Source organism: Notolabrus celidotus, chromosome 6, assembly GCF_009762535.1.
Source record: "Notolabrus celidotus isolate fNotCel1 chromosome 6, fNotCel1.pri, whole genome shotgun sequence".
NCBI lineage: Eukaryota > Metazoa > Chordata > Actinopteri > Labriformes > Labridae > Notolabrus > Notolabrus celidotus.
The window spans coordinates 21,770,150-21,786,863 of record NC_048277.1 but is presented as its reverse complement, the minus strand read 5'-3'; the positions used below and the strand labels follow the sequence as shown (position 1 = coordinate 21,786,863).

General features: G+C 40.3%; 3 protein-coding genes across 4 annotated transcripts in view; 2 read left to right on the top strand and 1 right to left on the bottom strand.

Annotated features, from left to right (window-relative positions):
• Positions 1–747: 747 nt before the first annotated feature.
• Positions 748–5,170, top strand: lactb (lactamase, beta). Of its 2 annotated transcripts, none has more exons than XM_034686297.1 (6): positions 748–1,225; positions 1,343–1,409; positions 3,459–3,649; positions 3,760–4,081; positions 4,160–4,325; positions 4,517–5,170. In XM_034686297.1, the coding sequence occupies exons 1-6, from the start codon at positions 863–865 to the stop codon at positions 5,040–5,042; spliced, it is 1,635 nt and encodes a 544-aa protein (XP_034542188.1). In that variant the 5' UTR covers positions 748–862; the 3' UTR covers positions 5,043–5,170. The 2 variants fall into 2 exon arrangements, with proteins under 2 accessions (XP_034542188.1, XP_034542187.1); XM_034686296.1 differs by having other exon boundaries at positions 748–1,237.
• Positions 5,171–6,702: 1,532 nt separating this feature from the next.
• LOC117814968 (pro-neuregulin-4, membrane-bound isoform-like) lies at positions 6,703–7,619 on the bottom strand. Its single transcript, XM_034686570.1, has 4 exons — positions 7,504–7,619; positions 7,324–7,417; positions 7,036–7,188; positions 6,703–6,896 (listed from the first exon to the last, which is right to left on the bottom strand). The coding sequence occupies exons 1-4, from the start codon at positions 7,553–7,555 to the stop codon at positions 6,824–6,826; spliced, it is 372 nt and encodes a 123-aa protein (XP_034542461.1). The 5' UTR covers positions 7,556–7,619; the 3' UTR covers positions 6,703–6,823.
• A 2,349-nt stretch (positions 7,620–9,968) lies between these two features.
• The window catches only part of tmem266 (transmembrane protein 266), a 38,088-nt gene continuing 31,342 nt past the window's right edge, over positions 9,969–16,714 (top strand). Inside the window, exons 1-2 of the mRNA XM_034686270.1 lie at positions 9,969–10,599; positions 11,982–12,092. Of these exons, the coding sequence (XP_034542161.1) occupies positions 12,079–12,092 (14 nt within the window). The 5' untranslated portion in view covers positions 9,969–10,599; positions 11,982–12,078. The remainder of the gene's footprint in view (positions 10,600–11,981; positions 12,093–16,714) is intronic.

Genomic DNA, 16,714 nt, shown 5'->3' with positions numbered 1-16,714 from the left:
AACAATCTAAATGGATCAGCCAGTGGTGTCTTCATACATGCATGATACATTTGCAGTCTGGATGCTGAGGGGTGAACGCCTCCTGCTCTGAATGCAGCTAGGAGGGACTCACAGCAGCATACACTGCTCATTGAGTAGTGTTAGAATGATAAATGCTTTCACGTCAGTCTCCAAAAGTCTCCATTAACACCAGGAAAAGTCGCTAGATTTGTTGCTAGTTGCTTATTTGAAAAAGAGTCGCTATAGGGTCTGAAAACACGCTAAATATAGCGACAAAGTCGCTAAATTGGCAACACTGCAAGTGACTTGTTGAATAACAACAAGGGGGCATTATTTGGTATAATCTAACCTCATGAGGTCAAATAAAACTCTAAAAACCTATAGTTTACTTTCAATCAGATTCAGCCACACTTGATGCTATGAAAATAGGACAATTCCCCACTTTAGGCATGAGCCGATCAATCTAGTCGACAGGAAGAGACCCCCCTTTTTTCCAGAAAGGAATTCTGAATGTTTGTTTATTTATTCAGACAATTTTAGTTATTTTATTGCAATTCTAACAAAACAAAAGAAAAAGCGTAGTAGAAAACACATTTATTTCAGGCCCATGAAAGGCCCCCTTTCCCATTTGGGCCCTATTTTATACAATCTATGCTTGGGCCCTAGGCAGTCAGTCCCACTTCCCCCCCCCCTCTACGACGCCCCTGATCACCATCGTTCGAGTTTGATTAAATCCTGCTTTGATTCTTTTGGTCTGGCTCGATGACGCAATCAGGAAGTAGGTGGCTGTTTACCTGGAAGCTCGTTGACTAGCAGGAACAGTTATCCCTGCGAAAAGGAGAGTTCAGTAATATATTTAACAATGTCTAGACTCTTTTTGCCAAATCGTTTCTGTGCCAAATGTAACCTAACAGCGCGCGAGTCTATTTTGTTATCACTGCGAGCAGGAGCGCGAGCCAAGCAGTCGCGGTCAGATAAGCTGAGTGTTTTGATTCAGCCACAAAGAGGATATGTCGGAGGGGCACGCTCAGATTTCTTTAAACATAGGTCAAAGTCCAGGATCTGGATATGTGGTGTTGGTGCGGGGATCACTTTAGCTGTCGGACTGAAATGTCTCGCAGACACAAGCAACAGTTCCTGTGATGCTGAAGTAATTGATCCCCAGAAAACTGATCGATACAGTGAAGCAATAAAAGTTAGCAGGGACCTTTTGGATCGGATAAAGGTAGGCACTGAGGTAGGCCTGGATTTGGATTGGGCTCATTCTCACTCTTCTGTCATTTAATCACTACTCTATAAACTTATGCCACCCGAATCAGCTCAGTGTTTGTGTCTGTCCCAGGTTGAGGTCGGGGCTCCAGGACTCGTGATTGGGGTCTCTGTGAATGGTGCTCCTGTCTGGAGTGAAGGTTAGTGCATTGTGATGTGTATCATGCAGGAAACACAAACTGTTCCCACATCGCCAATCTTTATTGCTCAACACAGCTTTCTACTGTGTGACGGTACATCAACAGGTTTACTGGGGCAGCATTGACCCACAACCATACAACCCAAACAAGGTTGTTTCAGTCTTAAATATCCAGAGGTGTCAAAAGTATTCACATTCATCACGCAAGTAGAAGTATAGATACTAGGGTTTAAAAAGACTTCTGCAGAAGTTGAAGTATCAACTCAACCTTTTTACTGAAGTAAAAGTGTAAAAGTACTGGTTTCAAATCAACTTAAAGTATAAAAGTAAAAGTAATGTAAGGGGGAAGAAATGTCATTAAAGGCACTATGAGGAGTTTTTAACCAGTTGAGAAATAGACTGAAACTGACACTGATGCCTCCTTATGACCTTCAAAAGCAAACAAGACCATGAACAACAACACTGATACCTTCTCTGTTGTCATTTTTAATGCCTTAAACCACTCTTGAGGGGGTAGGTGTCAGACCACATGATTGACATTTGGCTTTAAAAACACCCTTTTTTTTGGCTGTTTTCATGGCAAATAATCACATTGAGTGATAAATCTGTCTGTTAAGAGACAGCAGGGTGAGGTTTTTGTTGTAAACACTACTTTTGCATGTACAGAACAAGAGATAAGAGGTATCACTTTGTTCACAAGGGGGCACCAAAATTGATATAAATCAAAAGTTCCTCACAGCAGCTTTAAGGACAAAAGATTAATGATGACTATAATGTTACATTAATATGTTAATGTTGAAATATTCGGGTTGCTCCTGTTTCAGACACATTTATGCCCATTGAAAATGAACGCATTTTCGTACAATGCAGATACATTAAAGAACCATATATGTGTACTACTGAGCATTAACATGTTTCATGGAGAGGAAGATATGATGACTTGTTGTAGTAGTGTAATGGTGCAAACAGTCAAACTTCACAGGCATGTTATCAACAGCCTTTATTGGAATGTCAATGCACATCCAAGCATCAAGCACCCACACACACTCAAGACCCGGAACAGCTGGTGTTGACCAAAGGGGTCTTACTATTGGTCAATAGGAGTAACAAGGCTATTTTTTAAATGTAAGGAGTAGAAAGTACAGATAATTGCGTGAAAATGTAAGGAGTAGAAGTAAAAAGTCGGCTGAAAAATAATTACTCCAGTAAAGTATAGATGCACAAAATTTCTACTTAAGTAAGGTAACAAAATATTTGTACTTCGTTACTTGACACCTCTGTAAATATCTGACTTGAATCAAATCAAAAGCAAAATAATGACGAACTATGTTGCCTCACATGCCCTTGTCAAATTTTGTCCAAGAATTGCACAGTTAAGGTTCAACAGTTGTTAACATTTTCAAAGATAAGTCTTCATATTACGTATCCTGCAACCCAAAGAAAACACTTAAACACATGTATAACATTTGAGGGCTGCTCAACCTAATGTGGACAACAGGAAATATTTCACCCCTTGAACTGATAAAATGACTTATTTGATTAAACTATAAATAAAATAAATATTACATGCTAAGGCACACTGCAAACCGTATGTTGTGATCTTACAAAACTATGTTGTGGACTTTGGATCAATGTTAAATGGTTGCGCTGGTGCATCACCTGTTTTGAAAACCTTACATGACCTACAAGACAACTGAAGATTTTGTTATGTCAATGTTGGCAAGGCCCACCATGTCTAATTTTAGCAAAGCAGAGGCTAATACTCAAAGGCAAATTCATTTTTACAAACAAAAAGTTAGCAGCTGTGTTTGCCTTGGGACGCACGTTGCCTACGCATGGTGCCATGAACTAAACCTCCACAGAATAACCCATCCTAATTGTGTGAGATGTAAAATCAAGGATTTATATTAGTCATGGTTTCATTCCTTTTAAAAATTGCATGTGATTGGATGAATATTTTCATTCGCAGCTTGTAAAATCTTGCACAATTCTCCGAAAAGATAATCCGGGGATGCTTATAAGATGCATTGATTTTCGACATGTAATTTAGGGATCGGTTATGCTGATTTGGAGAACCGTGTGCCATGCAGCCCAGACACGGTGATGCGAATCGCCAGCATCAGTAAGCCCCTCACATCTGCAGCAGCTGCACGTCTGCGTGAGGAGGGGAAATTGGATCTTGACGTCCCTGTCCAGCAATATGTCCCGGAATTTCCCCAGAAACAATTTGATGGACAGGATGTAAGCTTCTTGAACCAGATGTCAGAGATTTCTTATCAGAAATAATATCATTTTTTTCTTCTTTTTTTTGTGTCCAGCTTACATACATATAAATTATTCTGTTTTTTCAGGTCACGATAACACCTCGTATGCTTCTGTCCCACCTTAGTGGTATTCGGCATTATGAGAAGGATGCAAAGAAAGTAAGGGAGGACAAGGAGAAAGCTAAGCGACTTCTAAAGCCACCAACAAAAGAAAAAGAGGATGACAAGAGCTCATCTGAAAACAAAGATAAACTCACTGCAACAGAACAGAACAGTAAACGCAAAGAAAATGCTCAATCCCAGAAGAAAAAAGAGTTTGAGCAAGAAGAATATTACTTAAAAGACAACTTTGAATGTGTCACCCAGGCCCTGGACCTCTTTAAGGATGACCCTCTCATTTTCAAACCAGGTACAGCACAACGTAATGTACATTTTTGATGTTTTAATGCTAATGTCTGTATGAGTTATATTGTTTTACTACCTGCAGGCACAACCTTCCTGTACTCCACCCATGCCTTCACCCTTCTCAGCGCTGTAATGGAGCAAGCTGCAGGTCAACGCTTCCTGAATCTAATGCTGAACATGTTTCGAGAGCTGGGAATGCTCAATACTCTGGCTGATGAGAATGACCCTATCATTTACCATCGCTCCAGGTACTCTATTACCTCTAATGTAAAGCTGTCCAGAATACTTTGACTAATCACTGCTCAGTACAGGGGAAATATACCAGTTTGTCAAAGTGAAACTTTGTTGAGATCTCTAATTACTTTGAGTTTGTTTTTACTAAAAACTTTTGTTTCTTACTGCACACCAGGAGATTAATTTCACTTATGCACTTTGACAGATATTATCATCTCAACAAGAAGGGACGTGTTGTGAACTGCCCGTATGTAGACAACTCCTACAAGTGGGCCGGAGGCGGCTTCCTCTCCACTGTAGGCGACCTGCTCCTATTTGGTAACGCTCTGCTCTACAGCTACCAGGTGGCCCACCTAAAAGACACCAAAGGCCTTCTCCCTGGCTTCCTCAAACCACAAACATCCATTGATCTGTGGGCACCAGCTGACCTGACAGAGGCCAGCTGGGATAAGGATGGACTGTACGCCCAAGGCTGGTTAGTTGTGGAGAAAGCACAGAAATACGGCCAGTGCAGGAAGCGCAGACATTACGTATCACACACAGGAGGAGCTGTGGGAGCCAGCAGTGTCCTCCTGGTCTTACCCAGTGAGGAGATAAACCAGTGCCAAGGACAGACCCCACTCCTCCCACAAGGGGTGGTGGTCACCATCATCGCTAACATGCAGTCTGTAGGACTCAACAACACTGCACTGAAAATTGCACATGAGTTTGATAAAGCCAAATGCCTGTAAGAGGAAGTTTTTTACAGACACACAAAAGTTTACATTTAACTGGTTTTACATGATTTTATGTGGTTTTCATAAAGCTTTTAAATAACTCCAGAGAATGTCTGAAGAAATAAAATTAAGCTAAACATGCAGATTTTTTATTGGTCTTGTGTATTTTGCAAATTCCTTACTCCTACTACATTGCCAACTGTCCACCACAATGCATGTCAGTGAAGTCATATGGCCACTAGGTGGAAGCAGTATACAGCAAATATTATTGGCAATTCAAGCACAAAGACAACTGACAGACTACAGTTTGTTGGCTGAACACGAAAGTTCATGCATTTCTATATTTAAAAGTTAAGCCAGTATCATTTATATTCCGGTTTGGATTTCTGTTTAAGAGAGGTAAATAATCACACACAGTAGAAGGTTATTGCTGTTTAAAACAGAACAGAGGTATGTCACATGTTGTGAGTTTTTAGGGCCCACCCTGCGCAGATATTTCCTCATAGCTACTTGACATCCTTCAGGTAAAACCCTGTTGTGGGTTGACCTAATACTGTCGACCTGTCAATAATCAATGGGTTGACATTTTCACAAAGTACTGAGCCAACTTTCAACATCTTTTTCAAATAGTGCCAGTGTTATAATATGACTTTTGCCAGCTTGACTTGAGTTCTTTATTGGTACAAAGAGTTTCAGGGAGTAACAAAACATCATATTTTTTCAGTTGGTTGAAAGCAACAGTGGGAAAAAAACTGGAAGTTCATCAAAACTAAGAGGAGGATTTTAATGCTGTCTAACAAGTATTACATCTCTTCTGAACTTACAGGATCGACTCGTATCTGATGCTACCAATCTCCTCATGAAACTCCTGGGATCTCCTGTGCCCCTGTTTTTAGATTTAAGGAGACTGAGGAATGGCTTGGGATAGGCTAATTATACTGCCTCCCACACACTGCGGATGTGTGTGTTCCTGCATGTCCAGCTTTGCGAGAGTCTATTTAAGCACTAAAACTGCAAAGTGAGGTCATCCTGACCAGTCTGTACTACTTTACAGGGCAATTGTGGTCTGAGGTTAAGATTAGATTTAGGCTCAGATGAGGAGTAGGTTAATGGCTGAGGTTAGAAATGAAGTGCTGATGGTTAGGTTTAAAAGATGGTACAGAAATGCCCACATGTTCACAAATGGTGTGGGGTTGTGGGTGGTGTACTGTCAAAAATTACTGTCAAGTCATTGAATTGAGATCATTCCATATAATTAAACAACGACAAATAATTACTTACAGCTTATTGAGCATATCCAAGAATGTACGCAGGTGTCATTTCTAAAATCCACAATACCAGTTAAATATTTAAAATATTAATTCTCTTTATAATTAAACACAGTCCGATAAGGCTTCATAAATACATTCCAGACAAAGCACGTAGATTGAAATGTGACTTAATACGAGTAACACCAGTGCTAACTCCAAAGCTGTGTTAAAAAAGGCACTATGCAAGGTGTGAAACATTTCCCACCCACTCACACTTGTTTCACACCTGTTGTGTGTGTATGAGTTACACCTTTCTGTAGCAAACACAAAGGAATTCAGAAATCTCACAAGACTGTTAATGAGCGATCAGCCTTTTTTTTAACCTGCTTTGACTGTAGAGAAAGTCAGTACAGCAGTTTGCGAAGGTCTGGTCTGTGATTGTAGTGTAGCACCATGTCCGACAAAGCAAGCGACACTCAACTTTGAGAATTATTTCATCATCCCTATCCAGCACACAAGCAGTAGAGAAACACAACAGGAGAAAGGTCATACTCTTGGTTTCACTCTCCAATACTGTTGCTGATTGTTCTGTCGGCTCTGTTGCTTGGCTTTCAACATCCTGTGTGAGGAAAAAGGAAGGGTAAATAGCTTTTTAAAAAAAGCTACCTATTGTGTAACACATAAAGAATTACCACATCTTAATGCTATTTTTAGACAACTTGAGAATGTTGATAATCCCCAAGCCATAATGTACTCACTTGCGTATGTAGAAGATAACAATTGCCAGTACCACTAAGATGAGGAGGGCAACAACGACCATGGCTGCAATTAACCCAGCCTCCCCTGCTTTGGAGGAGATGCTGAAGAGTTGGAACTGCTCACATCTGCTACCTTTGAAATTATCATTGCACCTGAATCAGACGAAATAAAATATCATGTGACTTGATATGTGGAACCAAAAAAGTTCTAACATAGAGGTAAAATGTAACTGAAGAGTTAATATTATGACAAAAAGAATTAAAAATCAGGTGTTTTATTTAACTTACACACAGGAGAGTGTATTCATTGAATGTATTTTATAGCATGTCCCTCCATTCATGCAATAAGTGGCTTCCTGCGCGTCACACAGGGCTCCATGATCTACAAAGACAATCAACATTTCAGGAATATAATCTCCTAAAATGATTCTATTTATTTAATAATTAGTCCAATAATGTTATCATTACCTGCCATCATTTGTGAACTTTTCTTGCTTGTCCCTGACAATACAAGAAACATTTTTGTCACAGTCAAAGTAATCTCTCATTCCAGGAGCTAATGCCTTCACCAGAAGTCTCAGAAGCCAATAATAAAAACAAACCAATGTATGCAAACAAACTCTTAAATCTGAAACACAGTCATGAGCTGACACTAATTTGTGAAAGGAGTATACTTTAACTACAAAAAATCTCTTTTTACCTGCTCGTGAAAACCCCAGCTTTTCGTCGTTAGTGCAGGTTCCCAAAGTGAGTCATAGCGACGCCTCAAACTAATCCAGATCTGCTTTTTGTTGGAGCTCTGAAGTCATGTGGGCGTGTTCCTCCAAGAAAAATGTTGTGATTGCAGTTTGTCCACATTGTAAATGGCAACCCAAACGTCAGGATAGAAGGTAATTTGTAAGTATGCCATAGTGTCATTTGATGGCATGTGAGCTACACAGGAAGGGCTATCAAAGGTTAAAAGTGATCTTAGGAGAATCTGACAATGCAGGTGTCTGTGTCTTCGTCAGAGAAAGGTTATGTAGATTAACTTTGTTTTGTTGTGGCAGATTTAGTGTGTCCTTGGATCAGGCAGAGAGGTGAGGAAATCACCTTTTGTGTATGTGAGCTCAGCGTGTCTGGGTTTGGTAAGAAACACACGAATGACTGGTATGCAGAGAAGGCATGAATGGAATCGTGGGAACTTTTTTGAACTCTTTAAACACACCACACCACTTCCTTCTGACAAGTAATTACGTCTGTGTGCGCAAAACCGTTAGTTGACTCATGAAAGGCTTCCTATTTATAAGTTGTTTTGACGTAATTAGTGTGCAGGGCTAGGTTTTGCCAGATTATACGTGGCCTTATTAATGCAACGTGGTGGAAATAGTAAGTAGTGTTTCTATTGTTGTCTAGTCATTTTACAATATGTCATGTTATATAAGTGCCTCACTTCATGTGTCTACCATATGTAACTTAGCTTGTTGTGTTGGTTCCAGTTGTAATTGGGCACCCTTTTATAAACTGTTTTTAATTTTTACTAATGAAAATGATTTATTATAAAACATTTTGTGATACCTTATAGACGTATAGCATTTAGTAATACCTTACCGATCAGTTAATTTGCAAAAACATAAAAACTACTGGTGCCCAAGTTGTTAGCGTAAGCATGTAGCATAAGATGCTCTATATATGGAGCTAAATTAACTTAAACATTTACAACCCTAGGACAGGTTTGCATAATAATTGAAATAACCTTTGTTAAAGACATATTATCATGTAAAACTGCAAACTTAATGGCTTATAAATTAATTGCCGAATTAGAAAAAAAATTCACCCCCCTCACGAGGACATCGAGAAATGAGCTATTCAGACTACACTCATCTTTTGTACCAGGCTGTAAACATGTTTATTAATGCTGCAAAGATCGTCTTTTCCCCATTCATGTGTATGTGACTTCCGGTACTTCCGGAGCCAGCCTCAAGCGGATCCTCGATGAACTGCTGCTTTTAACACTTCCGCATTGACTCATATTTTTAGACCGGAGGTTGCCGCTTGGTTTTAGCGCAAAAAGGTGAGTACATTCTGAAAATGTTCAAATTTAATGAACTATATTTATTTACAAAAACAGCTTTTGTATTTTTTGCCATGATGAGTCTCATAGTGGGTTGAATATTTTACTATTTAAGCCATGAAACCTGCTGCGAACACACCAAACACAAAAGTTACCCTGTCACCTGACACAGAGTGTAATGTTTACTGCAAAAGAACAGATAGATTATAATAATGAAGAAGGTAAAGTTTACTATTTTGGACCCCTCAGCTACAGCATGAATAGTTTGCTTGCTGGACAGTGTTGTATGCAGGGCAGGGGTGTAGTGCTAGTGTTGGTAGTTAGTGGATCATCTTATAGTGCTCTAAAATGTCTTTATGAATCTCAACCAGATTATGCAAACAGCAAGTAATCTATTTTCTCACTTTGAAAAAAAAAGTGCCGTTCAGGTGTGCTCTGTCAGCACTATGATTTTATGTGACCCCCAGAGGACAGGTTTAAAATAGTAGTTTCTTGAAAAATTGCAGTTAATGTCTTCTCTGTAATTTTTTTACTTTACTGTTCCGGATTGGAACCTCTGGCTGGCCGGTTTTGGCCCACGGACCGCATGTTTGACACCCCTGCGTTACCTCTTATTAACATTCACTATCCTCTTTAGAATTATTGCCATTCATCCACTATCAGTCTGTCTGATGACCCCTTTTTGTGTTTCCGGGGCCTAATTTTTAGGACACATCTCAAATGTCTCAGCAAGTATAACTGGGAATATTACAGTGACTGTGCAGACTGATAAATGGCACAATTTCACATAGTAGATCCTCCACTGTGCGCTATGAAAACACTTCGGGTCAGTGTTTTTTTTTGAGTAATATGGATTATTTTCGCGCGGGTGGGTTGTTATCGCGAGGAACTCTGACGCTCAAGAGGTGAAGTGAAGCGAGAGTGTTTTTCTACGTCGACGCTGTCAGGGTGGCACAGAAAGAAAGAAGGGATTTTGGCTCTTATGAGAAAATGTTATCACAGCTTACATATAGCTTTATTTGATGGCGTGGTTATTGTTGTAAATCCAGCTCGGTTTCCTCTGATGACTGCTTGTCACATCTGACGCCGCTGGATCCCAGTTTTCAGCACCTGGACAGCTCCTCTTCTCCTCATTATCGGGCACATGGAGTCCCTGGTGTGATTGTGGGGGAAGCCCTGCGAGCACATTATGCCTCCCTCCGAAATAGACTGCGTTTTCTCCCTGCTTCAGTGACAACGTCGTCGTCGTCTCTGCTGGATGAAGGATGCTGCTTTCAGTCCGGAGGAGGTGTTTTCTTCGTGCGCTGTCTTACGGGTGCTCGGCCAACGCAAATTTGGGGGGAATCGCAGCCTACACACAGCCAGATCCGAGCTTCCCTCACACTGATTATCACCATCATCATTATCATCATCATCATCATCGGCGAGGAGGGAGATATAACCATCATCTCTGCGAGGGCAAAGGAGTCACGACAACACTTTGCACGATGTAGAGCTCGGAAACAGAAGAGGTTAGTGTGTCTTTGGGCTTCTTATCGAGTCGTTATTGATGCATTGGTGTTGGTTTAAACATGGATGAAAGTGTGTGGCCTCTGAGCACAGTGGGAAAATGTTTACAGCACCACAACTGCTCTTTTAGCTATACGACTAAAATTATTGCAAATGTGTTTTGATAGGGTTTAAAGCAGAAAGCATGGAGAAAAAGCCCACAGTGCCTTATTTGAGAATTGAAATAGTAAACGATTATGCCTTGTGGACATCCAAAAACACACACCCTGTACTGTAGACGCTACTTCAAGTTGCAACTTAAGATGCAGGTTATGAATTTAGACCTCAGTTATTTATTCAAGTCCAGATATTATATCTTAAACACACACTCCATTGTTCCCACACCTCTGTGTTCACCCTGTCAGATATTCCTCATGGAACCTTATGGCTGTTCATTTCTTATTTGGGTATCTTGCTAAAGACCACACTATTTGGGGATGCTGCATTGAAACAGTGTCACCCTCAGCCCTTCGATGACCTGGGCTGATTTATCCTGAGTAGCATTTTATCTGCTGTGCTTTACTACATTACTCTGCTGTGGTCTCCTGCGGCTGTGAGTGCTGACTCCTCACCTGTCCGTGCTTGAAGGTTTCCTCTGCTCTTCTTTGTGTGACACACTTCCCCTTGAATCCATGTGTGGAATCATGTAGGTGTGAACAAAGGAAAAGTGTGATTATTGCACTTATAAATAATTTCTTGCTGACAACTGATTTCAGCATCACAACCATTCAGTGCTGAGAATTGGCTTGTTTTTATGTTGCAGGAGTGGACCTTTCACATTAAAGTAGTGACTTGGTTCGTGGCTTTCTGGTCTGCTCATGTCATGTCTGTTCTCTGCAAAGCAGCTGGAGCGGTGCTTTCATTGAATGGACTCGGACATCAATGGCTCTCTATCCGGTGGCACAAAGAGCTAGCATCCTGCTGCACTTGCTATGCAAGAGGTGTGATGTTCCTCAGCCCCTGATTCACAGAGCGGAGCTGATATTGGAGGAGGTTTAAAATCCATTACAGTTTAGTGCTCCCCGGGAAAATAGTTTAACAGAGCATAGCTAAAGCTGAAGTTAGGACAGGGTGCCTTCAGGAAAAGTAAAACTGCTGATACTTAATTGATAATTCTGCATGCAATTGTGTTTAATTATTCAGCTGTATGTAGATTCTGTAATTTCATAACTTTGAGATATTATGTTATGCTTTTGACCTTTGAAACAACAGGACAGACCTCCCCCTAGGTCTGTTAATTGCTGTTCTGGAGCTAATCATAATCCAACAATCTTCCTCAGGTGATAGATTCGCTTTATGATTTCCTTTCCCGTAATAATTACATTGTTCCTTTTGCTTTTTCCAGGTGAGTGGTAGGAGCCAGGTCTCTGCAGTGTTGAAATCCCATTTCACACAAGGGGTCGTTTAGTGTGGACGTCTATTTGAAGGAACGATACCTCAACATGAGCAACCCTCAGTAAGTATAACACATGCGCCAGAGTTATGTTTATGTCTAAATAACTGATAGGTCAAAAATGTGTGGAATTGCTGAAGTGGATTGCTTTAGATGGCAGACACAAAACAGGCTGCAATGGCTGCAACATTATCCTTATGCAATCTATATACAGAAGTTAAAGGTGTTTATTACATGTAGATGGTCCTTTTTTTTGTCAAGATAAGATTCTGCTTCATCTCTCATCAAAGCAATCAGACTCCATTGACAAAAACAGCACTTTTACCATGAGAAACACAGGAGTTGCTTGTCTGCAACTGCCTCTAGCAGTTTAATTGTTTGGGTGATTGTTTGATTTTGGTCTATTAGGTGGTGAGTTTGGACACAGAAACATTTCTTTTCATGTACTATAACACCATCAAACCAACACATCAAGGCAGCATGTGGCCAACAGCTCATATGATCTGCCTCGTGAAATTAATGTTTTATCTATGGAGTTTGGAATCTTTGCAACAAGAGATGTATGACTGTTTCTTAATAACACAAAAGCATGCTTTTTCATGCAAAGGTCCATCTATGTAAGGATCCTTTCTGTAATGATCCCGGACACACACGTTAAAAACGTAAATATAGACCCCCTATGAATGACCTTTAGGGATCAGCGGGAAAGCTAAACTCAGCCTTGTCCGGCATCTCTGAGAGCATGAGAGCGGGCAGCCAGCTCCAGTCTCCTCTGGCATCTCTTAGCATTCAGCTGGGATGTTCACTTGTCATCTTCTCTTATTAATAATTACTCCGTGTGTGGTCCTCCAGACAGGCCCTGCATTCAGATGGCGGTATGGGCTGGGGCTAAGAGAAGGAAAGAGAGGGAGCAGGGGGATTGGAGTGGGAGGAGGAGGTGGAGTGGATTGGAATGGAGTGGAGTGGAGAGAAGGGTGAATGCAGAATGGATTCAGTCAGCTGCATCTTCTGATTAAAGGCACAGGATGCTGCTTCCAACCAACTAAAAGTCTCTGTTCAGACTTCAGACCACCAAGTTAGTACAGCTGATGTTGGATTACAAGTCCATTTGGGAGCGCATGTTGTTGTAAAAGAACCGGATAATAGGGGATGTTTAAATAGATTGCACAAAGACATGAAGTAATGCTGCTGTGAGGTGACATGTGGGAAACTTATCAAAGAAAGGTCTTAGGAAAGGAGTTATATTCAGCCGTGCTCATTTGGACTTGATGTTGTTGTGAACCCCTCGTCTCCCACGCTCTCTCTCCTCTCCCTGTGGCATCTCTGCTGTGAAAACAACGGGTGACATGAGGGGGGAATCATTACATTCGTAGATATAGAAATTAAAAGGGATACATGGTAGATATTTCACACAATAGTTTAAATGAAAAATATTTTTGCGTGTCAGCATTTCTCATACAAAGAGAATTAAAACCCAAGAAATGATAATCATCAATCGTCATTGTTTTTGTGTAATAGACTTAAGGCCCTAAATGTGATACACAACATTTCCATCACATAGTTTACAGTTAAATATTTAGATGTATCATGGGTGTTTGTAGTGCTACCCAGGGGATTAGCGACGTAGGGCCAAGCCGTTTTTTGAACCAGGCTGTAAACATGTTTATTGATCCTGCAAAGATCGTCTTTTTCCCATTCATGTCTATGTGGTTTCCGGTGTTTCTGCAGCCAGCCTCAAGCAGATTCTCGATGAATTGCAGTTTATAATACTTCCGCATGGGCTTCATCGTTTGAGACCGGAGGTTGCTGCTTGATAGGAACCCATTTTTTAAATTTACACCTTCCTAGGGATGATTGGACTTTGGTCTCTTTGTGTTTTTCAAGATTTTTAAGAATCACATAAAAATATGATAAAGACAGATTAACCTTTTATTGTGTTTCTATGCCTCAAACACTCCAGTGCATGGTTTCCAAGCGACCTCCGGTCTAAAAATATGAGTCCAATGCAGAAGTGTTAAAAACTGCAGTTCATTGAGGATCCACTTGAGGCTGGCTCTGGAAGTATCGGAAACCACATACACACCAATTAAAAAAAGCCGATCTTTACAGCAGAAATATACATGTTTACAGCCTGGTACAAAAGACGAGTGTAGTCTGGATAGCTCATTTCTCAATCGGCACACACTGTAGGGTGGGTGAATTTTTTTCTAACACCGCAATTTCGAAGATATTGAGATTCCGAGTCTTCCAATGAGAGGCACAGCTGACTTGATTGACAGGCAGGAACACTGTAGCTGTTTGTTAGGAGGCTCAAACTCCGCCTCTTTATGTTACAATCGCTCGACAGCAGCAATATGGCTGCCGCTGCCGATTGGCCTCAAAAAAGCGCTTCAGAAACAGATGGGTGACGTCACGGATCCTACGTCCATATATTATACAGTCTATGATGGTTTCTCACATGATGGTGCCAGGTGTTTTTTAAGATATTGCTGATGTTGGGATTATGCAGAGTAAATCTTAATGTTTCAGGATTCCTCCTCTCTGCCTGCTAATTGAGATGGTGTAGACACAAAACATTAGATTCAGAGCTATATAAACTGTAATTAAAAAAAAATCCAAAGACCCACAAAAGACGTTCACTCTCTATTCATGCAGCAGAATTGTCAACTGCTGTAATTTCCCCTTGGACCTGGAAGTAGCAGGCGATTCCTAGAAGATCTGATCTTGTAATGTAGCACTGTGTCAGGGGCTTGTGTCAGGATTGTTGCTGCTGTTGGGAAATCTGTCCGGTGCCTGTAGAAGTGATTTGGCACATTGGTCCCAGCTTTCCTGATGATATCAGGGCAGTGAATTGCTGTGCACCAAGGAGCAGCCAAGTGTCCGTGTACAAACTTATTGGGTGAGACAGAGCGGCCAGGCTGTAGACAGCTGGCTGGAAATACGGTGGCAGTGAGCACTCAGAATGACAATGATACTGATGCCCTCTGCAAACCTCTGGTCCATGCTGAGGCAGCACTTCAAAACTCACTGAAGTGACAGAAGCAGAGAATTTATCACTCAGAAGAGATGATTCATAATAGGATGAGACAGGCATCAATCACATCCCTTATCAGTTTGATAGAAAAGCTGCATTATACTCCAATTGGCCATTGATTTGTGCTATATTAGGGGTGCATCATGGAATCATGATGATCATGAGCTGCTGTCAGTGCTTAGTTTGACCTTAGTTTACTTTAACTTTATGTTATTATCCGCAAATGCAATTCAAGGACAGACAAGATGTTGTTTAAAGCTCCCGGGAGGAGTTTCCAGATGGTTAGAAAACAGACTGAAATAAATGCTAATGCCTCTGCATGCTCTACAAAAGCAAAAGAGACTGCCATCAGCAAGAGTGTTATATCGGTACATGAGTTTTGAAATGCCTGTAAATGCTGGGTAGGTGTCAGATGGGGCAATACACAGCCAATGCCAAAACAGCCATTTTCCTTTTTATAATTTCCTCAAAAAAGATTCACATTAAGTGATACATTAAACTGTTCAAAGAAAGAATAATGAGTTTATTTAATTGAATAATGAAAAAATATATATACATACATCACAAAAGAGATGAAGGTACCTCTTTGTCCACAGGAGGCACCAAAATCAACACAAAACCAAAGTTTCTCAAATGAGTTTTTAACCAATTAACAAAACTTACAGACTTAATATTTAGACATAAAAAGATTCATACATATTCTAAAGGGTATTTTCTTGGCTGAATGAACTTAGATTTAACTCTCCTGTTATATTCGTTTCTTAGGGACAGCAATAATGTTCCTGGGTTAACTTGACCCAGGGCATATTTAATAATTCAAAATTGTGAGAGCCCAAAATAATCCCAATAAACATTTTTAAAATCTCATTAACTCCATTGCGGACCATTTAAATCAATATTTAGTGCATTGGTGTTCTTTAATTCTCACAGATCAGGATAACTCATTCGTTTTTCTTAATGAAACTTCATGTTACAACTGGTTTTACGTACATTGGAAAGTGTTTTGGGTGAAATATGTCACACAGTTGCAATGAAACATTTAGTATTTGACACTTCTGACCCCTTTTAGCCTCCATTTTGACTGCTGTGTCAAGTTGACCCATGAACAGTATCTATATCTGTCTAAACATGCGGGGGGTTGCAAATGTGTGAAATGAACCATTTTCATTTTATATGTTGTTCATGCTAATTAAGCCAAGCAGAAGACATTTCATAGCGAAAAGTACTTTTAACTTTTTTTTAGATTTTCAAACTTTAAAATGGGTCAATTTAACCCGCAGCATAACAGGTGGGTTAAAGTCTCAAACTGGTTGTAATTTTATTATTGACTCAGTACAACGTGTTATCCAAACAGATCCCTCTTAACTGACAGCTAACACAGCTGTTCCAGAGTCCTGGAAGCTAACATTTTCCAAGTAGTATCTTATTTCTACATTTGATCCCCCTTTCTGTGCTCTGGTGAAAGTATACAGAGTAAAATGATATAAATGAGTTCTGCTTTCTGTTGAGTTCAGCATTATCAGACTTCAATGGAATTTGAGTACCTTTCTCACAAAGGGCTGCAGAAGACTGTGCCTGAAAACATTACAAGAGAAGTTCATTAAACTCCAGATCTATGGAATGTGAAGTATTGCCTAGAAGATGTTCCCAT